We start from the raw sequence: 25633 nt of genomic DNA, 5'->3' as shown, positions 1-25633 counted from the left end.
TAGTCTTCGTTGGCTCTGTAGTGCTATGATGGTGATCTGACCTTTGACCTTCAACCCCCAGGTGGACGAGTCCCAGACAGGTGAGCCAGGCTGGCTGGGTGGTGAGCTGAAGGGGAAGACTGGCTGGTTCCCTGCCAACTACGCAGAGAAGATCCCAGAATCCGAGGTTCCCATGAGCCTGCGGGCCAGTGCTGCCACCACGGGCGCCGCGCCCAAACTGGCCTCACGGCTCACACCCAGCACCGTCTCCAGCACACCCACGCCACCCAGCCAGCCAATGGCAACCCCTCCCCCGGCAACAGCTCCCCCTGCCCCCGGTCCCTGCCCTGGCCCTGGTCCCGCCTCTTCCTCCTCCTCGGCATCTAGTAACTGGGCAGATTTCAGCACCACGTGAGTGACAGCTCCAACCCTTCCTCTCACACAGCACTCAATACTATATAATGCAATACAAGTGTTTCAGTCATAGTCTTACCTACACCAAGTTATTAATTTAAGAGAAATCAGAGTTTGAGTTGGTAAACTGTGTGTGCCTCTCTCCGCTCAGATGGCCGTCCACCAGCTCTGTGGAGAAGACTGAGACTGGAGAGGGCTGGGATGCTTGGCCCACCCAGCCGTCTCTCTCTGTGCCCAGTGCCGGGCCCGGGGGCCAGCTACGCCAGCGCTCTGCCTTCACACCCGCCACCCTCACTGGCTCCTCTCCGTCTCCCGTCCTGGGACAGGTACAGTCGTTTTTAAAATGTATATATATTTTTTACCCTTTTATTTCAACAGGGAGTCACATTGAGACCGAGGTCTCTTTTACAAATGAGCCCTGCAACATACAAAAATGTAATGAAATACAAAGTACACGCATCAGTCAAATAATAGTAATAATAATACATTTGATTGTAACACTCAGTTTAGATGACACTGAGGAGCACAGGAACATATCACCTAGGCCTAGCAGGAGAATGATATTGACTCTACCTAAAGCAGTGTGGTTGTACTGTCAATGAATGAAGAGCAGGGCTTAGAAACAGCACATAGAGATTCTGTAATACTTCTCGTCCTTCTCTCACTATCTTTCTCACACTCTTCCTCTCCCGCTCCCCATTTCTTTCTCTCTGTCTCCGTTTCGCCCCCCTCTCTTCCTCCATCTTTCAGGGGGAGAAGGTGGAGGGTTTGCAGGCCCAGGCTCTGTACCCGTGGCGGGCCAAGAAGGACAACCACCTCAACTTCAACAAGAGTGACGTGATCACAGTGCTGGAGCAGCAGGACATGTGGTGGTTCGGCGAGGTGCAGGGCCAGCGGGGCTGGTTCCCAAAGTCCTACGTCAAGCTCATCTCTGGCCCCGTACGCAAGTCCATGAGGTGAGGAGGATGAAACTGTCCCTCCCCATAGTCACATTTATCAATTATATGTATGTATGTGTAATAATATAGAGTATTATTAATCTAAACAATTATTTATAGTCATGTATTTTTATTCGACCCTTGGGGCAGACAAAATTGATTCACTGTTTAACGGATTTTCCCCCCAGAAAAGTGAGGCGAGCGAGCAAAAAACAAAACATTCAGTGTATAAGGAATAACAGTATTTTACCACATTATATGGACATGAACAATAGGAGAAATATTCAATTTCAGACTGTTTTTCAGATTATTATTATTAATACACAAATTAACATTATTTACATAAGATGTATAATAGAATGCAATATTCTATCATATTGAGAAAAAAAAGTAATGTATGAATGTATTGTCAGTTCATTAATCTTCACTTAAATCAAATTTTATTGGTCACATACGCGATTAGCAAATGTTATTCCGGGTCTAGTGAAATGCTTGTGCTTCTAGCTCCGACGGTGCAGAAATATCTAAAAAGTAATATCTAACAAATTACACAACATATACCCAATACACACATCTAAGTAGGAATTAAGACTATATTCATATGGACGAGCGATGTCAGAGCGGAACGGACTAAGATACAGTAGAATAATATAGAAAAACAGTATATACATATGAGATGAGTAATGCCAGATATGTAAACATTAAGTGACTAAGATATGGTAGAATAGTATAGAATACAGTGTATATACATATGAGATGAGTAATGCAACATATGTAAACAGTATTAAAGTGACTAGTGTTCCATTCCTTAAAGTGGCCAGTGATTCCCAGCCTCTAATGTGCTAGCGATGGCTGTTTAGCAGTCTGATGGCCTTGAGATAGAAGCTGTTTTTCAGTCTCTCGGTCCCAGCTTTGATGCACCTGTACTGACCTCACCTTCTGGATGATAGCGGGGTGAACAGACAGTGGCTCGGGTGGTTGATGTCCTTGATGATCTTTTTGGCCTTCCTGTGACAGCGGGTGCTGTAGGTGTCCTGGAGGGCGGGTAGTTTGCCACCGGAAATGCATGGCCAGACTGCACCTCCCGCAACCGCAAGGCTTTCCAGAGGGTGGTGCAGTCTGCCCAATGCATTATCACAGTTGCCGTACCAGGTGGTGGTACAGCCGGAATAGGATGCTTTAAATTGTGCATCAGTAAAAATTTGTGAGGGTTTTAGGTAACAAGCCAAATTTCTTTAGCCTCCTGAGGTTGAAGAGGTGCTGTTGCGCTGCCTTCACCACACTATCTGTGTGGGTGGTCCATTTCAGTTTGTCAGTGATGTGTACGCCGAGGAACTTGAAGATTTCCATCTCCACTGCGGTCCCGTCGATGTAGATAGGGGGGTGCACCCTCTGCGGTTTCCTGAAGTCCACGATCATCTCCTTTGTTTTGTTGACGTTGAGTGAGAGGTTGTTTTCCGGGCACCACACTCCCAGAGTCCTCACCTCTTCCCTATAGGCTCATTGCCTCTCGTTGTTGGTAATCAAGCCTACTACTATTGTGTCGTCTGCAAACTTGATGATTGAGTTGGAGGCGTGCTTGGCCACGCAGTCATGGGTGAACAGGGAGTACAGGAGGGGGCTGAGCACGCACCCTTGTGGGGCCCCAGTGTTGAGGATCAGCGGAGTGGAGGTGATGTTTCCTACCTTCACCAACTGGGGGCGGGCCCATCAGGCAGTCCAGGACCCAGTTGCACAGGGCGAGGTTCAGACCCAGGGCCTCAAGCTTAATGATGAGCTTGGAGGGTACTATGGTGTTGAATGCTGAGCTATAATCAATAAACAGCATTCTTACATAGGTATTCCTGTTGTCCAGATGGGATAGGGCAGAGTGATGGCGATTGCATCGTCTGTGGATCTATTGGGGCGGTAAGCAAATTGAAGTGGGTCTAGGGTGGCAGGTAAGGTAGAGGTGATATGATCCTTGACTAGTCTCTCAAATCACTTCATGATGACAGAGGTGACGGCTATAGGGCGATAGTCATTTGGTTCAGTTACCTTCGCCTTCTTGGGTACAGGAACAATGGTGGCCATCTTGAAGCATGTGGGGACAGCAGACTGGGATAGGGAGAGATTGAATACTTAGCCTAACAAATTCAAGAATGATTGACAATAAATAATTGTAATCAAGTTAAAGTATTGATTCATAATAATGAGTTCATTACCTGAATGCATCTCTATAGCCTAGGCATTAGGTCTAATCATATTTGTATGAATATTTTGCTATCATAGACTAGGCCTTGTAGAAAGAGGGTCAATCAAGTTCGGTCTGCCAAATGTAATGCAGCATTGGAAAAAAGACACCCAAAACATAAATCCAGACATAGAGTATAGCCTATCATCATCAAAATAAAAAATGTTGTTTATAACATGCGCAGTTGGAAGCATCAGTCTATATACAGTTGAAGTCCGAAAGTTCACATACACCTTAGCCAAATACATTTAAACTCAGTTTTTTTCACAATTCCTGACATTTAATCCTAGTAAAAAAATTCCCTGTCTTAGGTCAGTTAGGATCACCACTTTATTTTAAGAATGTGAAATGTCAGAATAATAGTAGCGAGAATTATTTATTTCAGCTTTTATTTCTTTCATCACATTCCCAGTGGGTCAGAAGTTTACATACACTCAATTAGTATTTTGTAGCATTGCCTTTAAATTGTTTAACTCGGGTCAAACTTTTCAGGTGTCCTTCCACAAGCTTCCCACAATAAGTTGGGTAAATTTTGGCCCATTCCTCCTGACAGAGCTGGTGTAACTGAGTCAGGGTTGTAGGCCTCCTTGCTCGCACACGCTTTTTCAGTTCTGCCCACAAATTTTCTATAGGATTGAGGTCAGGGCTTTGTGATGGCCACTCCAATACCTTGACTTTGTTGTCCTTAAGCCATTTTGCCACGACTTTGGAAGTATGCTTGGGGTCATTGTCCATTTGGTAGACCCATTTGCGACCAAGCTTTAACTTCCTGACTGATGTCTTGAGATGTTGCTTCAATATATCCACATAATTTTCCTGCCTCATGATGCCATCTATTTTGTGAAGTGCACCAGTCCCTCATGCAGCAAAGCACCCCCACAACATGATGCTGCCACCCCCGTCTTTCACGGTTGGGATAGTGTTCTTCGGCTTGCAAGCCTCCACCTTTTTCCTCCACACATGACAATGGTTATTATGGCCAAACAGTTCTATTTTTGTTTCATCAGACCAGAGGACATTTCTCCAAAAAGCATGATCTTTGTCCCCATGTGCAGTTGCAAACCATAGTCTGGCTTTTTTATGTCGGTTTTGGAGCAGTGGCTTCTTCCTTGCTGAGCGGCCTTTCAGGTTATGTCGATATAGGACTCGTTTTTATTTTTTATTTACTGTGAATATAGATACTTTTGTACCTGTTTCCTCCAACATCTTCACAAGGTCCTTTGCTGCTGTTCTGAGATTGATTTGCCCAATTCGCACCAAAGTACGTTCATCTCTAGGAGACAGAATGCGTCTCCTTCCTGAGTGGTATGACTGAACATGATCTGAGCGTGTGATCTGAGGCTGTTTGGTCTGTTGGGCATCAACTTGGGAAAGACTCGAGGGAGAGCGGACAGTTCATTATAAACAAAGAGCCGCGTATATTGGCCAAAATTTAACACATCTGATTTATATTTTTTTTGTGGTGTGGAGAAACGTGACACGGGGCATCCGTTAACCTCCCTGGGCAAGGTGGGACGTTTGCGTCCCACCTAGTCAACAGCCAGTGAAATAGTGTGGCGCGAAAAACAAATACCTCATAAATGCTATAACTTCAATTTCTCAAACATATGACTTTTTTACAGCATTTTAAAGACAAGACTCTCGTTAATCTAACCACACTGTCCGATTTCAAAAAGGCTTTACAGCGAAAGCAAAACATTAGATTATGTCAGGAGAGTACCCAGCCAAAAATAATCACACAGCCATTTTCAAAGCAAGCATATATGTCACAAAAACCAAAACCACAGCTAAATGCAGCACTACCCTTTGATGATCTTCATCAGATGACACTCCTAGGACATTATGTTATACAATACATGCATGTTTTGTTCAATCAAGTTCATATTTATATCAAAAACCAGCTTTTACATTAGCATGTGATGTTCAGAACTAGCATACCCACCGCAAACTTCCGGTGAATTTACTTAATTACTCACAATTAACGTTCACAAAATACATAACAATTATTTTAAGAATTATAGATACAGAACTCCTTTATGCAATCGCGGTGTCAGATTTTAAAATAGATTTTCGGTGAAAGCACATTTTGCAATATTCTGAGTAGATAGCCCGGCCATCACGGCTAGCTAATTTGACACCCACCAAGTTTGGCCCTCACTAAACTCAGATTTACTATAAGAAAAATGTGATTACCTTTGCTGTTCTTCGTCAGAATGCACTCCCAGGACTTCTACTTCAACAACATGTTGTTTTGGTTCGAAATAATCCATAGTTATATTGAAATAGCTCCGTTTTGTTCGTGCGTTGAGGTCAGTATCCGAAGGGTGACGTGCGGGCGTATTTTGTGACAAAAAAATTCAAAATATTCCATTACCGTACTTCGAAGCATGTCAAACGCTGTTTAAAATAAATTTTTATGCGATTTTTCTCGTAAAATAGCGATAATATTCCAACCGGGTGACGTTGTATTCATTCAAAGAGAGAAAGAAAACATGGAGTCCTCTCGTGCACGCACGCTCCAGTGTCAGTGTTCCCTGCCTGACCACTCTCAAAAACTCCTGCTGATTTTCGCCCAGAGACTGTAGAGCTCTCATTCCACTTTCTGGCGCCTTCTGAGAGCCTTAGAAAATGTCACGTTAAAGCAGAGATGCTGTGTTTTTGATAGAGATGCCCTAGAAGGACAACAAATTGTCAGACAGGGCACTTCCTGCATGGAATCTTCTCAGGTTTTGGCCTGCCATATGAGTTCTGTTATACTCACAGACACCATTCAAACAGTTTTAGAAACTTTTGTGTTTTCTATCCAAATCTACTAATTATATGCATATTCTCGTTTCTGGGTAAGAGTAGTAACCAGTTTAAATCGGGTACGTTTTTTTATCCGGCCGTGAAAATACTGCCCCCTAGCCCCAACAGGTTAAACAGTCTTTGTCCGGCCTTACCAACCAGGAAAGACGCTTGAGGTTAAAAACCTATTTTGCGTAGGTGACCTGGTCAGCAGGATAGATGCAGCAGGGCTGCTCAACCATCTTCCTGGACATCTACCGTCCTGTAGGTTTTCAGTCCAACCCTAAACGAGCATACCTGATTCCGCTAGTTAAGGTCTTGTTGAGCAACTAATACATCATTTTAGTCATTTAGCAGACGCTCTTATCCAGAGCGACTTACAAATTGGTGCATTCACCTATAATATCCAGTGGAACAACCACTTTACAATAGTGCATCTAAATCTTTTAAGGGGGGGGTTAGAAGGATTACTTTATCCTATCCCAGGTATTCCTTGAAGAGGTGGGGTTTCAGGTGTCTCCGGAAGGTGGTGATTGACTCCGCTGTCCTGGCGTCGTGAGGGAGCTTGTTCCACCATTGGGGTGCCAGAGCAGCGATAAGTAGAATAAGTAATAATAATAAGTAATAATAATAATAAATAATAATAAGTAATAATAATAAGTAGAATCAAGTATGTTCAATTAGGGTTGGACTATAAGACGGTAGATCTCCAGGAAGAGGGTTGGGCAGCCCTGGACTACAGACTTCAGCCAACTTTAGAGTAAATCCCAACTACTATTGCTTGATATTGTCTAGGAGGGAGCAACATGGCTGCCATGGAATGATGTGACATCATTATGCTTTTTTTATTGAAACCTCAATGACCAAGTTCTCTGTGTATGGCTTTAGTCCCTCCCCATCTAGAATGTATTGTTATATTAGCCACCGGCTTGGCTGTCTGAGTGAATGTTTGCCCTCTCTCTGGTGCAGCATTGAGTCTGGCTCGTCCGACAGCCCCCCAACCATGAAGAGACCCACCCCATCCCCTACCAAGACCATGGACCCAGGAGAAGGTGGGTGGTGGACCTAGAAACACACGCACACACACAGCCCAGCATACAGTTGGAATCCCTTGCGGTGAAACTGCCACGTCCGTTTGCAATATTACTTCAAACAATGAACGCTGTTGTTTTTTTCTCTGACATCATTGCATTTCATTGCACGTGCGATAGAACAGCAGAGTATGTACTACGATTGTTTTTTACCATGACGCTGGACGCGCATGTCCTTTTTGATAAGCTAAACAAAACAATAACAAATACGCCTGGGGCAACCAGTGGCACCGTTTCACCTATTGCGGATCTAGGCTTTAAATGACTCTTTCTCTCAGACTATGTTCCACACCATATATACCATATAAAACAGAACACTTACACCAGAGTTCATCATGGAACACCAGTATGTTCCTGTTACTCTACCCATTTAGATGACACTAAAAAAGTGTATAAACAGACCCTGTAGCTCAGATGTTGTGTTTTCCCAGAATACATAGCCATGTACACCTACGAGAGCAATGAGCAGGGCGACCTGACCTTCCAGCAGGGCGACGTCATCGTGGTCACCAAGAAGGAGGGCGACTGGTGGACGGGCGTGGTGTCAGGCAAGACGGGGGTATTCCCTTCCAACTACGTCAAACCCAAGGACTCTGAGGTAACTTTTAGAGGACACTTCTCACTCACACGTTTTGTCAAGTCTTTGTGTGGCGATTCGTAAACTCTGCGATGCAGTCCTGTTTGTCTGATCAGCTCTCCCAGTAAAACCAAAGTGCTCTCCTTTAAAAATAAATACAAATATTTGAGTTTTCTTTTTTTAGGTAGAAAAATATACTTTATACGCGTTCCAAAGCGCTCTCCTAACATTAGCGAACGTTCACGGTGAACATAAAACAAATGAAGTATGTTAGTTGGCCAACGTTAGCTAACGTTTCACGAACTGTGTGCCTTGTTTAACTCCCAGTAAAACCAGAGCTCTCGGTCTTCCCTCTAGGGACTGGGACCCGCAGGGAAGACTGGAAGCCTGGGGAAGAAGCCCGAGATAGCCCAGGTCATCGCTCCATACACGGCGACGGGGGCCGAGCAGCTCACCCTGGCGCCCGGCCAGCTCATCCTCATCAGGAAGAAGAACCCGGGGGGCTGGTGGGAAGGGGAGCTGCAGGTTGGAGGACCATCTCTCAACACTACTCACCACAAACAAACAACACTTATTTGAAATGTCGTAGTAGATGTTTAAATGCTAAGTTGTATTCATATGTGGACATAGATGTGCCAATAATTGTCTTAATATATAATACTAATATACAAGGTGATATGGTAATTTATACATAGACAGTGATGTAGAAATTACAATACTGTAATGTAGATTCATTGTCATCCACACATTTGCTTTAAAAACAAGTAAAAGGGACTGTTTCTAACTGTTAAAATTCTTTGCTCTGCCCCTGTGGCCTTTCCCATACTCACAAGTCCTCTCATTGGTCCAGGCCCGGGGAAAGAAACGGCAGATTGGCTGGTTCCCGGCCAACTACGTGAAGCTCCTGAGCCCCAGCACCAGTAAGACCACACCCACAGAACCCACACCCCCCAAGCTGCCAATGCCCAGTGCAGGTAGGGGCCAGGAGCAGGGATCTGACGGGGGCCCGCCAGGGCCTTGGGGCCCCTCCTTGACTCAACATATGACGGGTACTAACACTGTGTCTGTGCAGACATTCTCTGTGTACTTTCATGTTATAATAGCGTCCTTGACAATAGCATTATTTTCTGTCATAATAACATTCTTTCAAGTTATAGTAACGTTCTTTACAAGAACATTCTTTCATGTTTTAATAACATTCTTGATAATTACATTATTTAGTGTTATAATAACATTCTTTACAATAACATTCTGTCATATTATTAGTAACAGAGGACTGTGTTGTGAAGTGGGCCTAATATTAATAGTAGCATTTTAAGGTCCAGGAGAAGCCCCTACACCCCTAGTCTCCTGTGTAGATCTGAAGGGATTGGATAGGTATAATTCATTTGGTCATAGCTCTACCTTGCCCTCTGATAAGCTATACATACAATTTTCTCCATAGTAGCCTATATAATATCCATCCAATCCTATCAGATCCTAAACAAGAGTTTTTGGGGGTTTGTTCGACATTGCCGACTGATTGATCTACAAATTGCCTTTTTTGCATCATTTATATCGAATAATTATTAGATCAATCAGTCGGTAACAATTTACCCACAATGCATCACAGATTTGATCGAACACCGCCTTTTGTCCCTTTTCTTGTGGACGGGGCCCAGGTCTATTGTATGGCCGTCTGACTAACCCTTCACTTGTATCTGTATGTGTGTCTCCAGCAGTGTGTCAGGTGATTGGCATGTACGACTACATGGCACAGAATGATGACGAGCTGCCCTTTGGGAAGGGCCAGATCATCAACGTGCTGAGCAGGGAGGACCCTGATTGGTGGAAAGGCGAGCTTAACGGTTCCGTGGGCCTTTTCCCCTCCAACTACGTCAAACTGACCACCGACACAGACCCCAGCCAACAATGTGAGTGCACACACTACTACTAAAGTCTCCCTCTCTGTCACACCCAGCAGTTTGAGTACATACTGCACCCTTCTCTCACACACACACACACACGCGCAGTCTCTCTCTCTCACTCACACACACACACACACACACACACACACACACACACACACACACACACACACACACACACAGTCACACACAGTCACATACACACACTCACACACCAACACGGGTCATAAGGAGTACTGTAATTACATTCCTTCCTCTCTCTTCCACACACACACACACACACACAGTCACATACACACAGTCACATACACACACTCACACACCAACACGGGTCATAAGGAGTACTGTAATTACATTCCTTCCTCTCTCTTCCCCACACACACACACACACACACACACACAGTCACATACACACAGTCACATACACACACTCACACACCAACACGGGTCATAACGAGTACTGTAATTACATTCCTTCCTCTCTCTTCCACACACACCCACACACACCGATGTGGACTCCTGCTTTGTATAGACGTGATCTTCTTGTATCCTCTCATTCTCTTCGATACCTAATTCATTTCAACTAAAACCCCTGGAAACCTCTGGAATCTAATCAAATGGGACAGTGTTTGACAAGGGTATAATCTGTAGGCAACTGATCATACTGATACCTATGGGCCCCCTCTTTGAAGACCTTTCAGATCATGTACCATCCTCGGTTGAATAGAGGTGTGTGTGTGTGTGTGTGTGTGTGTGTGTACAGTCCCTCCTCACTAACATCTCCCTCAATGTCCTGTAGATGCCCCCTCCACATCCCTCATGCATACTGTACCGTGGTTAGACTCCACCTCATCTGTTATGCTGCACGCTGTGTGTCGTCTCGTGAACTCGTCCGCCACCGACGTCCATTTAGTTCTCCACGCTCGTGTATTTGCATATTTTTCTTTCTTTTGTTGTTGTCTTGTTGGTTTGTTTTTTTGGTTTGCGTTTTTTGCTTATGTGCTGTGTTCTCCTCCTCTTTCTAGGACTCATATGTTGCCCATTCCCACTCAGCCTTGAAAGTCCTCAAAGAGACCCACTATCCCCTAAACACTGCCCCCGCGGGATGATGGGAGATGCAGCCACCCCGATCATGTGACTGCCACATGATTACCACCTGGCCTTGTGGGCTAGAAGAGTCAAGCTGCAGAGAGCAGGCCGTTACCTCCTTATATTCGAACTGTTAGACGCACTCGCCAAAATTGCCAAGCAGCTTCCTTATCCTACACCGTTTATTCTTTAAACAATTTACTTAAACAAATTAAACATTTATTATTAATCGAAACATTTCAATGTTTTTTTTAGGAACTTGAAAAAAAGAACTACTTGAAGTGGTCATATGAATGGGAGACTGGATAGTGGGTCCTTTTGTGGCTTTCTGTGAACTCTGATTTTTTGGGGTAGATTTAGACATTCTGCATTTTTTTTATCACCGCACCATGGATTTGGTCTATTTATTTTTTTTACTAATGAGTCCCCTCCCTTACTAACCCCTCCCCCATCCAACCCGCAGCTCCACAGAAAGACCCACTATTCATGACACACCGCATCAGACGGGCCCCACCAAACAACCGGGGCCTGGCCCGAAAGACAACCCCAAGCCCCTTACCCCTTCAGTTTGCAGATCTGAAGGAAACGGGATCGGTTGTAACCACATTGCTTACGTCTTACAGATCTGCACAAACCGAAGGGTTAGGGGAATGGGTGGTTGGTTGGTTGTCCGACTGGGCCCGGGATTGGTTCATCATGAGCAACCTGTCTAATGGATTAGTCTAGGGGTTCAAAGGTCACCGAAACACACATGGGTCACGTTATAGGATGGAGGGAGAGCTTATTACATTTACTGTAGCTTACATCCAGACCACCCCTGCCCCAAAGCCAGCTCATACAGTGGACAGAGAAGCTGTCTGTCAAACCTATGGGCGGGACTGAACCTCTCCATTTATCCACTCACATCTAGCTGTGTTTTTTTATGTTCATACTAAATGTTCTTTGGATGAATCTTGTTGTTTGGAGGTGCTGGGGTGTTTACTTTGTGCTGTAGCATTGTGTGAAATGGGGTTATGATCGACGCAAACCAAATAATGCACAGCCGCCACAAGTGGAGAGGGGATGGTACACACACAGTATGCACAGACTTGTAATTGTGTGATTTGAATGGAACACACAAAGTAAGTAAAGATGTTATCCTCAACAAGTCAATTCTTGTCTCCTCAGAACTATGTATTATTCAGAGTAGATGGGGTGTTTTTTATTCATGAGTTTGTTTACATGTTTTGTCCTAGATTTGTCAATTGAAGTGTAATTGCTACACAAGTTGGACAACTCTATATCCCCAGTCACTATACCATGACAGTCTATTTTTTATAAATGAATGCAATTATAATGCATAGTGTTTTAAATATATATGGTTATGTAGTATTGTATTTTTTTTCCCCCTTCCCTCCTGAAGTTATTTTTACCGGTTTATGCAGTTGCCGTCCGTAAAAATCTGAAGCAACATGTCCATTTAGTTTGACCTTTTACGCTGTTATTTTGTCAAGAAAATCCTATTGAAAAGAACTGTGATTCAGCTGAATATGAACATGCTAACTATGAAAAGAATACCCGTCCTGATAATAGCTTTTTAACAACGTTTACATATGAAACCTAAGAAAAACTAAGACTATGGTATTTTTTTGTAGTCAATGTAATACCATGTCAGTGGAATACCATGTTCTAAGGCTATATAGCCAATGGCCTTAAACTGTTATTCTTCTCAAACAAAAGGAAAAGGCATGGCATCATCCATACAAAGCAATATACACACACAGTAGTATTGTACTGGTACCATATCAATGTTTGCATTTGTCACAACAGTATTGTAATTGTATTGTTATTCTAAAACACAAAGATGGAATTCCTGTATGCAGCCTTTTTTATATAACCGTTTGGTTCCTATTGGTTCCACTATATGACAGTATTGTTGTTTGCTGCTTTATGATTGGTTTGTTGGACTTTCCAATGTGTATTTTGAGACCCATCAGTTTCAAGGAGGTTTGTACTCCGTTACTGACTCGGGTTTGAGAAGCACAAAAAAATTCGAACTACTCATACGGTATATACAATACTCTGACTATAATCGTTACATTTTGGTTCCTGAAGCATTTTATCAGAAATGAATGTACAAATTGAAAAATGTATCCAAACAAGTCAGCTTTAATAAAAAAAAGTGTCATGCCGTCTTTAATATAGAAATGACATGTATAATGATTAAAAAAGCTCAATGGCAACGGTGGACTTGTGTTTTTTTTATTTACTGATTTTAAAAATCAAAAGGTTTGTTTACTTGAGCAAGAGACCTACCACCATTTATTTTCAAAGCATGTTTGCTTTAAGACGTTTTAATAAAAAAAAAATATTCCTTTTGTAGATAACTCTGGAAAAATGTCAATTACAAGGGTCTAAAGAATTATACTTTCAACTTGTTTTATTTTTATGTATGATGTTTGGCTGGCTTTTGAAGGAAGACCCTTTTACCCTACACCTTCTAAATACATTTTTTTATTATTTGACCAGGGAAGTATTTTGTAGTGTATATTGTTTATTTCAATGACTTGTTCAGGTGTCGGTCTACATGCCTAGAACTCTGAAGACAGAAAGTCCAAAGGGCCAGCCATTGGCTTTCTGTGGAAGTTTGTTTGAGAGATGGGTCATTGAGATTGTGTTCTGATTGGCTGTTGGTATTTGAGTGACAGAGCTGATCGAAGCTGTTGTCCTGTTCCACAGGGTGCGCTGACCTGCACCTGCTGGACATGCTGAGCCCCGTTGAGAGGAAGAGACAGGGCTACACACACGAGCTCATCGTCACCGAGGAGAACTATGTCAATGACCTGCAGCTCGTCACCGAGGTAGCCATTATTTATTTATTTATTTATATACATTTTATTTTTTTGCTTATTTATTATATTATTTTTTTAACCTTTGTTTAACAAGGCCAGTCAGTTATGAACAACTTCTTATTTACAATGACGGCCTATTGGGGAACAGTGGGCACCTCGTTGCTAGATTGAATCCCCGAGCTGTCGTTCTGCCCCTGAACAAGGCAGTTAGCCTTGTTCAGGGGCAGGACGACAGCTCGGGGATTCAATCTAGCAACCTTTCGGTTACTGGCCCAACGCTCTAACCATTAGGCTTCCTGCCGCCCCATATTCAGATATGTGTGTGTGTGTGTATAAAAATATAATTTATTTGTATTTTCTTCACTCCATGGTAACATGATCACACATGCAGTCCAAGCATACACACTCTTGCCCTATCTGCATTACATGCAAACGTTTCCGGAATGTTTGTGTTAACATTGCGTCAACGTTTCCTCGCCAGGTCTTTCAGAAGCCTCTGCTGGAGTCGGAGCTGCTGACAGAGAAAGAGGTGGCCATGATCTTCGTCAACTGGAAGGAGCTCATCATGTGTAACATCAAGTTGCTCAAGTACGCCCCCCAGCCACCTCTGGTCCTGTTGTCTTAACTATAGTTTAACTCGCTATATGGTGGCTAGCAGCTGATTTCCTGTGAGTCTTCATGACTCGTGGCTTAAAGGGGCAATCTGGGATTGGTACATCCATTTGTACACTTTCAAAGTAATGATATTTTGCCATTGATTCTTGTGAACAAACACTGTACAGCTTCAGAACATGGTTAAAACTATAACCAGACTCACCAATTGTTCCATTATCTTCTGCCCCCTTCCTCCTGTCCCCCATCACCAGGGCTCTGAGGGTTAGGAAGAAGATGTCGGGCGAACGGATGCCGGTGAAGATGATTGGAGACATCCTGACGGCCCAGCTGCCCCACATGCAGCCCTACATCCGCTTCTGCAGCTGCCAGCTCAACGGGGCCACGCTCATCCAGCAGAAGACCGACGAGGTGCCCGAGTTCAAGGACTTTGTCAAGGTAATGGAGAAAGGCCGTAAAGAACGCGTTGCCTGTGTCACCATCTCAAATGGCACCTTATTCCCTATATATATATGACCAGAGCTCTATGTTTGACTAATTTGTATTGAACTTTTATTGGCCTCTGTCTCATGCACATTCAGTTTGTTCATGCCCCTTGTTTGGTTAGCTGTGAATAGCCTCGACTCCAGCCGTTCTTGGTTTCTTCGCGTGATGTCTGACACCACAAGACTAGACTGTGATATACTAGCGTCAGTATACTTTCTTATTTGAGGGTAGCCGAGCCACAGCACTAGGTTGGGACTGATCCAACGTGATTCCTGTGTATATATATTCATATGTAAGTGTTATTAGGTTCTACGCTGATATCTGATAATGATAATGTTTCCTCTCCCCTACAGAGACTGGCCATGGACCCAGGTTGTAAGGGAATGCCCCTCTCCAGCTTCCTCCTCAAACCCATGCAAAGGGTGACGCGCTACCCCCTCATCATCAAAAATGTATGTGCACACGTTTTCTCACACCCACTCTTCCCACCATCTGAATAAAGTGTATGTGATTGAGAAGCCTGACCACAGCCTCTGAAGCTAAGCGGGTTTGGTCCTGGTCGGTGCCTGGATGCTAGACCAGATGCTGCTGGAAGTGGTGTTGGAGGACCATTAGGAGGCACTCTTTCCTCAGGTCTAAAATATATATCCCAATGCCCCAGGGCAGTGATTGGGGACATTGCCCTGTGTAGGGTGCTGTCTTTCTGATAGGACGTTAAACGGATGCCCTGACTCTCTGTGGTCACTAAAGATCCAATGGCACTTATCGTAAAATTAGGGGTGTTAACCCCAGTGTCCTAAATTCCAAAATACCATCATGGCCACCTAATCATCCCCAGCTTCCAATTGGCTCATTCATCTCCCTCCTCTCCCCTGTAACTATTCCCCAGGTTGTTGCTGTAAATGAGAATGTGTTCTCAGTAAACCTACCTGGTACAATAAAGGTTAAATAAATAAAACGTTTAACTGATACACACACACACACACACACACACACGGAATTGACTATCTGACTATGTGTGATACGGCTCAGATCCTAGAGAATACTCCGGAGACTCACCCGGACCATAGCCATCTGAAGCAGGCTCTGGAGAAGGCTGAAGAGCTGTGTTCCCAGGTCAACGAGGGTGTCAGGGAGAAGGAGAACTCTGACCGGCTGGAGTGGATCCAGGCCCATGTCCAGTGTGAGGGGCTGTCTGAGGTAATACACACACAAACATTGTACAAAAAAAAACTTAACTGACTTGCCTGGTTAAATAAAACACAATGAAAAACACAGGAACATGTACTTGTTTCCACAAAAATACACACATAATTGACACATTTCCACACCGTGAACACAGACTCAGTCCCAACTCACTCACTTGGCCTTTTTTCTTTAACGACTTGCTTTTAGCAACTCGTGTTCAACTCTGTGACCAACTGCCTGGGCCCGCGCAAGTTCCTGCACAGCGGCAAACTCTACAAGGCCAAGAGCAACAAAGAGCTGTATGGCTTCCTATTCAACGACTTCCTCCTCCTGACTCAGATCGTCAAGCCCCTGGGCTTCTCGGGCTGCGACAAGGTGTTCAGTGCCAAGTCCCACCTGCAGTACCGCATGTACAAGACAGTAAGTACTCTCCTCTCACCAGCCTACACATTGACCGCGTCCCAAATGGCACCCTATAGGGCAGCAATTCTCAACTTGTGGGTCGTGACCCAAATTTGGATCGTGTGAGGTTTTAAGTGGGTCATGGGTGTCTGATTTGCCGTACAAATCCCCAAGTACAGTAGTGTGGCATGTTCAAGACCAGGGCTACATCCCAATTATCTCTCCTTCCTGTACGTTTGTTCACTTCTCTTCACTGATTTGAAAGGAAATGACCTGTATAAGAAATATTGTGGAAATTCCCTCTAGCCCAAACCTGCACCAATCCCGTGCTTTTAGATTTATGGGATGTAGTAAACGAGTGCACACTTCAGGAACGAGACGAGATATTATTGCGATGCACTCCAGGAGTTCTGAACTTGTTGTGACCTCTGAACTTGTTGTGACCTTTACCCCCCGCTACAGCCCATCTTCCTGAACGAGGTGTTGGTGAAGCTGCCAACAGATCCCTCGGGAGACGAGCCCATCTTCCACATCTCCCACATCGACAGGGTCTACACCATCCGGGCAGAGAGCATCAACGAGAGGTACACACACAGACGTATGCATGCAGTCACACACACACTCTCTCTCTCTCTCACACACACACACACACACACATAGCCAAGGCTTTCTTTTGACCTTGTTGTGATGACTCATGCAGGACTGCTTGGGTGCAGAAGATCAAGGCAGCTTCGGAGCTCTTCATCGAGACAGAGAAGAAGAAGAGGGAGAAGGCCTACCTGGGTATAACAGTCTGTCTCTCTGCTCCTCTGTAGGTCCACTGTCTGGGAGGGACAGCTTTGTCACCTACCCTCCCGGACCATGGTCTCAAAAGCACTGTTGGTAACACTTTATATGACTGTCTTTTTTTTAAGCATCTTTGGGTTTCATAAAAGCCCTGTGTAAGTACTTTGTATTATTACTTGAAGGTTACCCCCTTATATCGTTGTAACCTTGTATTTATGCTAGTAACATTTTATGAAAATGTTGCTACATAGTAGTGTAGGAATTGTGGAGTTGAGCGATTTCTGTGTTATACATGAGGAATAGTGACTACTTATTCCACTTTTAACAAAAACGGCTTAATTTCACTAAGAAGCAAGGAACTAGCTAACACCGATTTATTTTGTTTTAGTTTTTAATGTATGTACAGTGTTAGTACACAGGTACTAGAGCAACTTCATGTAAAGTGTTACCAAACTATCTCTCATGACAACTGAGTGTTTTCATGCTGGCTTTGTCTCCTGACTTTGCCGTGTGTTTGTCTCTGACCATTAGGTTTAGTTCTGCCTCTGAGCATTACGTTTAGGTCTGACCATTACGTTTGTGTCTGTCTCGATGCAGTTCGCTCACAGAGGGCCACGGGCATCGGCCGGCTGATGGTAAACATTGTGGAGGGCATCGAGCTGAAGCCCTGCCGCTCCCACGGTAAGTCCCTAGAGATGACCCCCCCCCGCCACACCCAGACCTGAGGTTGATCTCAACACTGATCTGTGTGTCTCTGACACGAGAGAGTGACACACACCACCCTTTAATACATGTGTCGATTGCTGTTCAGTACACAGGAGAAGAATGATAGTGTTAACAGGACATGCAGGGGTTCAAATAGTATTTTGAGCCTGCCTGCAGTGCCAGATGGGCGGCGTTTGCCCTTTTGGGACTATTCCATTGGTTCCATTTCCACAGCTAAATCGAGCACAAGTATGTGGAAGATTTAAAATACTATTTTGTGGAGGAATACCCATATTGGTCTATACAACTGTGCCAATCTGTTATTGGGTTGTAAAATTCTGGTAACTTGACAAAGGTTTTTCCAGAAATCCCAAGTTTGAGGATTTAGGAATCAGGAGGGAATAAGCATGGAGGGAATCCTCCAACTTGGGATTCTTCAACCGGGATTTCTTTCAAACCAGTGGATTTGGGGAAAGTGAGCGGAATTTTGCAACCCTAAGTTGTAATCTCTTCTCAGGTAAGAGCAACCCGTACTGCGAGGTGACGATGGGTTCCCAGTGCCACATCACCAAGACCCTACAGGACACGCTCAACCCCAAGTGGAACTCCAACTGTCAGTTCTTTATCAAGGACCTGGAGCAGGATGTGCTGTGTGTCACCGTGTTTGAGAGGGACCAATTCTCTCCTGACGGTGAGGCTGCGGGCACACACACACACACACAAACAGCTTTTTATTGACGAGGCCTTTTTGATTCAGTGTGCTGTCATGCGATATATTCTATCACAATATATGGTGTGACAACCTTGTATTGAACCCTCTTTACTTGTCTGTCCTGTCTGTCTGTCTGTGTGTGTAGATTTCCTAGGCAGGACAGAGATCCGTCTGGCGGACATTAAGAAGGACCAGGGCTCCAAAGGGCCCATCACCAAGAGGCTGCTGCTCCACGAGGTGCCCACAGGAGAGGTTGTCGTACGACTGGACCTGCAGCTCTTCGAGGAGCCCTAGCCCATCCCAGTTCAACCCAGCCCTGCTCAGCTCAGCCTAACCCAGCCTAGCCTAACACCCATATACTGTACACTCCCTCCCAAACCCCAGTTACCCCTGTCTGAAGTCTCACCATGCTCTAGTGACAATCCCCAACGGCCCAGCCCCACACTCCAATGTGTGTGTGTGCTGTGTGAATGAATGTCTGCAGAAGGGTCTTAATTATGGTGTATTTTTTTCCTCTTTATGATTTCGATCATTATGGTGTATGTATGATATCATGATTCCACTATTATTTGGTTGAACAAAATTATGAAGCATTCCACAGCTAATCTAAAATCTCAAAGGCCGTCTTATAACGCAATGAACCTTTGAGACATGATATCCTGTATGTAGAGAAATGTTTGAACACATATGATCATTGCTTATGCACTGTATGTCTTAAAGAGCCCACCCTGTGGCATTAACACCTGGGGCGTGTTCATTAGTCAACAGAAAACCGGGCGAGACTCCCTTGTCCAATAATAAACGTTCATTTTCATTTTACATTGCGAAAAGTTTTAAAACGCCTTCCGTAGCGTGGTCAAATGAACACCACCCAGGTGACCCCACTGTTGTGCCATCCCTGTGACAACAGACGGTAACCTCCCATATAACCTTTGACGCTGTGTTCACGTTTATAAACGTACGGCTATTATGTCATTGCAGGTCAGACGATTTCAGACGCTTGTCTGAAGCCTATCTAATAATAACCCTGGTTGTATTAGCTGGAACATCTTCGCTTGTATTTCTTTCATTCAAACGTGACCCAGGTTTCCAGTTATTTATTCGGTTCTGTGTACATCTGTTTGAGACCAGGGTACAAAAGCAGGTACAGTACATAAGTGAATGTGAGGAGGAGAGATACTTTGTGATATACCCTCAAAGGTTTGGTGAGACACTTTGGAAAAATGTGTTAGGGAATTAAAGAAGTGTTATGTTGGTATACTACAGTATGCTGAGAATGAAAATGAAGCTATCAGTAATCTTTACACTGTTGTGTGAGCGTTGTGTTTTAGATTGGAAAATCAAATGAAAGGCCAGATGAAATGTTTGGGTGTATTTGAAACATTACAGAAGTACTGTACGAAAGTACACACTAATATATTGGCTATCAAATTGGCTTAGCCTAAAATATATTGTTGTACGGTTTGAGGGAAATTGAAGAGCAGATTTCCTGTTTTCTAAATGATGTGTAAATGAGTGCTGATTTCTAGTTACATTTGCAGCGTAGGCCAAGATGATGAGTACCAATGTACTACAAATCATTAGTTTTTCGATGGTTAGAAGAATCATATGGTGATGTCAGGAATGTTTTTGTACTTGTTCTGGAAAATTCTGTTATTTTCAACGCATTCATATCTTCATGTTTTGTATGTATATTTTAGTTGTTTTTAATTACATTTTTTCGAATGGCAAAAAAGCACCATTTAATATAGAGTGCTATATTTATGTGTTGGAAAGCCATTTGTAGGTGGTTTGTTTTGGAGACTGAGGTCAGGCTTTGTTGTGATGGACATATTCGGCCAATGCTGTAACTGTTTGTGAAGAGGTATTTCAGGTTCATTCAATTTGGGTCTCAAATTAATATATTTCCTTTGCAAGAGAACAGGAAGTATTTTTTTTTGAGTTTTGTGTTCAGTTGAACAACACTGTATTACATATTTATTGACGTTAAGAAAGACAATTCGGACAAGAGGCAAATATCAGCCTCCAGGTTGCTGCAATATGCAATCTACTCAGAGGTAGGAGACAATTTGTATCTTTCCTATTGTCTTATCTGTTATTTCGTTCTTTATGATGACCCTCCCATTATCTTGGGCTCTGCGTTGGAAAGGAGATGTACAAGGATATCCGAAGGCAGCCGAGACGACTGACTTCAGTCTGTTAAGTCTGACAACGTTAGCATAGTTTGTCTGTTAGTTTAATGTATGTTGTTGTTACCAGCCATGTGTCCATGTAGATAATGTACAAATACTAGTGAAATTCCACTGCCGTGTTAGTGAGAGTGGTCAAGGAGATCAGCTTTTGCAGAGCCTGTGTTCCTTATCATGTGTATGTCTAGGAGTGAGCGAGTGTGTAACATTAACTTACTATTCTCGAGTGCTTTGGTTTGTGCTGGGTCTCTGTTCAAGTTGGAGGACTTAGATTATGACTAGTCATTTCCCTATAGCGTGCAACCTGTACCTCTACTCCTTCCTGGTTACCCCACAGTAGTGCCCTTTTAATGTTCACTCTAAAACCAGGGATGGTCTCCATTCTTTTTAATGAGCAAAGTCTTAACTGATAAAGTACAGTATGTGAATATGTTGAAATATTTGAAAGGAGTATAAGTAATATATTACAACAACTACCGTAGAAGAATGTTGATGACAATGCGTTGTTATCAATGTATGAGAAGTGTATTGTCTTAAATGTTGAAAATAAAATTTGATTGGACCAAGGAGTTTGTAGCTTTAATTTACAAACCTTGCAAGTACTTATTTCATACAAAATGTACTTAAATGTTTTGGAATTTACCACCGTATATTACTTTTCCATGATATGGGTCTCATGGATAGCGTTCACTTCAGTCAGTGCCTGAAAGGTTTGTACATTCAACGTATCACTCATGTTAAAGCAGTAACCTTGATGATTTGAAGGGGCTGGTGTTTCAACAGGGTGCAATTTTATTATGCAAGGAATGTTTGGTGCAACAGAACTTTGCTGGATTTGGTGGAGTTTGACGTTGAAATCGCAATATGTATTGTTTTTGTGTAGAACTTGCATATATTTCACATTGAAACTGAGAATGTCTTGATCTGTGACATTTTGGTAATTTTGTTCTTTGAGGTAATAGGGTGGAACTAAATTTGTTTTCACATTTGTTTCCGTTTAGATGGCATTCTGTGATTGCTCATTCAAAGTAGTAATGAAAACAAATAGAATTGTTTGCAATGTTCTCCGTTATTTACCAAGTATTTCACCATATTTCAGTGTAAGTCTGTTTGGCTTGATGTCCAACTTGCTACAGTTGTTAGCCTAGTAGTCTCTTTGAGTGGGTCTAATTCTGGAAGCTAAATGGTTAAAGTTCCACAAGTTGCCACCGGCTGAAGCTATGACGTTGAAATTCTTATTTACTATGTTCCATCTCACTCCCAATCCACTGTCTCATCAGCCCAGCCAGACAATTTATGAACTTGATATCCATTGTGAAAACCATCTACACATTATCTCCCATTTATTTTAGACTAGCAATTGAGTTTTCAATAGCGGATACTTTTATTAACCTTACTGTCTGTCTCTGACATTTGCAACATTGTTTCAATATTGAAACTTTGTCTCTGGTCTTGAAAGCCCATGCCAATATATCCTCCAAATACTGTCTTCTTGGGCATTATTACTTAATTCAGAATCGTGTAGCAGCAACATTGCTGTTGATATTGGCTGTCTACACTGAACAAAAAATATAAAAGCAACATGTACCTTGATTTAATTTTTTTTACTTTAATTCGCTTAGTAAATGTTTTATTTACTCTTTTATTTGTCACAACACAACTGATTGGCTCAAACGCATTAAGAAGGAAATAAATTCCACAAATTAACTTTTAACAAGGCACACCTGTTAATTGAAATACATTCCAGGTGACTACATCATGAAGCTGGTTGAGAGAATGCCAAGAGTGTGCAAAGCTGTCATCAAGACAAAGGGTGGCCACTTTGAAGAATCTCAAATATAAAATATATTTTGGTTTGTTTAACTCTTATTTTGCATACTACATGATTCCATGTGTTATTTCATAGTTTTTATGTCTTCACTATTATTCTGCAATGTAGAAAATAGTATAAAAAAAAAAACCTTGAATGACTAGGTGTGTCCAAACTTATGACTGGTACTGTATATATTTTTCCACACACACAAAAAAAATCCCCTTAAAACTGAAATATCAGAATTGGATAAGTCTCCAGCCACCTGAGTTAATACCCGGTGGAAGCACCTTTGGCAGCAATTACAGCTGTGAGTCTATTGTAGGCCTGTCCCTGACCAAAATAAATGTTGGTCCACCAAAAGTCGTATGTCCTTTCTACCAATCAATTGGTGCATATTTTTAAATGTGTATTTTCCATATATAGACAAACCCTATGTGTTTTAATAAAATGAACTACATTTGAAGTTGGAAGTTGACATACATTTAGGTTGGAGTCATTAAAACTCGTTTTTCAACCACTCCACAAATGTCTCTTTAGGGATAGGGGGCAGCATTGGGAAGTTTGGATGAAAAGCGTGCCCAGAGTAAACTGCTTGTTACTCAGGCCCAGAAGCTAGAATATGCATATAATTAGTAGATTTGGATAGAAAACACTCAAGTTTCCAAAACTGTTAAAAATAATGTCTGTGAGTATAACAGAACTCATATGGCAGGTGAAAACCTGAGAAAAATCCAACCCAGAAGTGGGAATTCTGAGGTTTGTAGTTTTCAAATGAATGCCTATCGAATATCCAGTGTCTGTGGGGTCAGATTGCACTTCCTAAGGCTTCCACTAGATGTCAACAGTCTTTAGACGTTGTTTCAGGCTTCTATTGTGAAAGGGGAGCGAATAAGAGCACTCTAAGCAGATGGTGAAAGCCTTTAGTTTAGTCACGCGAGTGGCCGTGAGCTCCTTTCTAATGAAAACAGTATTGTCCGGTTGAAACATTATTGAATATTTATGATAAAAACACCCCAAGGATTGATTAGAAACATCGTTTGACATGTTTCTACAAACTCAAATGGAACTTTTTTGACTTTTCGTCTAGATTTTGTGCCCGCGCTTTGTGCATTTGGATTACTGGACTAAACGCGCGAACAAAAAGGAGGTATTTGGACATAAAGATTAACTTTATCGAACAAAACTAACATTTATTGTCTAACATGGAGACCTGGGAGTGCCATCAGATGAAGATCATCAAAGGTAAGTGAATAATTTTAATGCTATTTCTGACTTTTGTTGACACCTCTCATTGGTTGGAAAATGGCTGTATGGTTTTTGTGGCTAGGCGCTGACCTAACATAATCGCATGGTGTGCTTTCACCGTAAAGCCTTTTTGAAATCGGACACTGTGGTTGGATTAACGAGAAGTTTATCTTTAAAATGGTGTATAATACTTATATATTTGAGGAATTTTAATTATTTCTGTTGTTTGAATTTGGCGCCCTGCAATTTCATTGGCTGTAGGCCAGGTGTTCCGCTAGCGGAACCCCCTTCCCAGAAAGGTTAACAAACTATAGTTTTGGCAAGTCGGTTAGGACATCTACTTTGTGCATGACACAAGTAATTTTTCCAACAATTGTTTACAGACAGATTATTTCATTTATAATCCACTGTATCACAATTTCAGTGGGTCAGAAGTTTACATACACTAAGTTGACTGTGCCTCTAAACAGCTTGGAAAATTACAGAAAATGATGTCATGGCTTTAGAAGCTTCTGATAGGCTAATTGACATCATTTGAGTCAATTTGAGGTGTACCTGTGGATGTATCTCAAGACCTACCTTCAAACTCAGTGCCTCTTGGCTTGACATCATGGGAAAATCAAAAGAAATCAGCCAAGACCTCCACAAGTCTTGTTCATCCTTGGGAGCAATTTCCAAACACATGAAGGTACCACGTTCATCTGTACAAACAATAGTACGCAAGTATAAACACCATGGGACCACGCAGCCGTCATACCGCTCAGGAAGGAGATGCGTTCTGTCTCCTAGAGATGAACGTACTTTGGTGCGAAAAGTGCAAATCAATCCCAGAACAACAGCAAAGGACCTTGTGAAGATGTTGAAGCAAACAGGTACAAAACTATATCCACAGTAAAACGAGCCCTATATCGACATAAACTGAAAAAGGCCGCTCAGCAAGGAAGAAGTCACTGCTCCAAAACCGCCATAACAAAGCCAGACTATGGTTTGCAACTGCACATGGAGACAAAGATTGTACTTTTGGTCTGATGAAACACAAATAGAACTGTTTGAGAATAATAACCATCGTTATGTTTGGAGGAAAAAGGGGGAGGATTGCAAGCCGAAGAAGCACGGGGGTGGCAGCATCATGTTGTGGGGGTGCTTTGCTGCAGAAGGGACTGGTGCAATGCACAAAATAGGTGGCATCATGAGGTAGTAAGATTATGTGGATATATTGAAGCAACATCTCAAGACATCAGTCAGGAAGTTAAAGCTTGGTCGCAAATGGGTCTTCCAAATGGACATTGACCACAAGCATACTTCCAAAGTTGTGGCAAAATGGCTTAAGGACAACAAAGTCAAGGTATTGGAGTGGCCATCACAAAGCCCTACAAACCTGACTCAGTTACACCAGCTCTGTCAGGAGGAATGGACCAAAATCCACCCAACTTATTGTGGGAAGCTTGTGGAAGGCCACCCGACACGTTTGACACAAGTTAAACAATTTAAAGGCAATGCTACCAAACACTCAATTAGTATATGTAAACTTCTGACCCACTGGGAATGTGATGAAAGAAATAAAAGCTGAAATAAATAATTCTCTCTACTGTTATTCTGACATTTCACATTCTTAAAATAAAGTGGTCATCCTAACTGACCTAAGATGG

General features: G+C 42.8%; 1 protein-coding gene across 1 annotated transcript in view; it reads left to right on the top strand.

Annotated features, from left to right (window-relative positions):
• itsn1 (intersectin 1 (SH3 domain protein)) overlaps positions 1 to 21493 on the top strand; it is a 72477-nt gene extending 50984 nt beyond the window's left edge. Inside the window, 19 exon segments of the mRNA XM_045698776.1 lie at positions 62 to 390; positions 545 to 719; positions 1144 to 1349; positions 7321 to 7403; positions 7874 to 8040; positions 8377 to 8544; positions 8870 to 9068; positions 9738 to 9932; positions 13734 to 13855; positions 14328 to 14434; positions 14713 to 14896; positions 15298 to 15396; positions 15977 to 16144; positions 16340 to 16552; positions 16997 to 17118; positions 17235 to 17317; positions 17918 to 18001; positions 18543 to 18716; positions 18883 to 21493. Of these exon segments, the coding sequence (XP_045554732.1) occupies positions 62 to 390; positions 545 to 719; positions 1144 to 1349; positions 7321 to 7403; positions 7874 to 8040; positions 8377 to 8544; positions 8870 to 9068; positions 9738 to 9932; positions 13734 to 13855; positions 14328 to 14434; positions 14713 to 14896; positions 15298 to 15396; positions 15977 to 16144; positions 16340 to 16552; positions 16997 to 17118; positions 17235 to 17317; positions 17918 to 18001; positions 18543 to 18716; positions 18883 to 19031 (3027 nt within the window). The 3' untranslated portion in view covers positions 19032 to 21493.
• The last annotated feature ends 4140 nt before the right edge of the window (positions 21494 to 25633 follow it).

Source organism: Salmo salar, chromosome ssa17 (genome assembly GCF_905237065.1).
Source record: "Salmo salar chromosome ssa17, Ssal_v3.1, whole genome shotgun sequence".
Lineage (NCBI taxonomy): Eukaryota > Metazoa > Chordata > Actinopteri > Salmoniformes > Salmonidae > Salmo > Salmo salar.
This window is presented reverse-complemented; position numbering and strand designations above follow the sequence as displayed.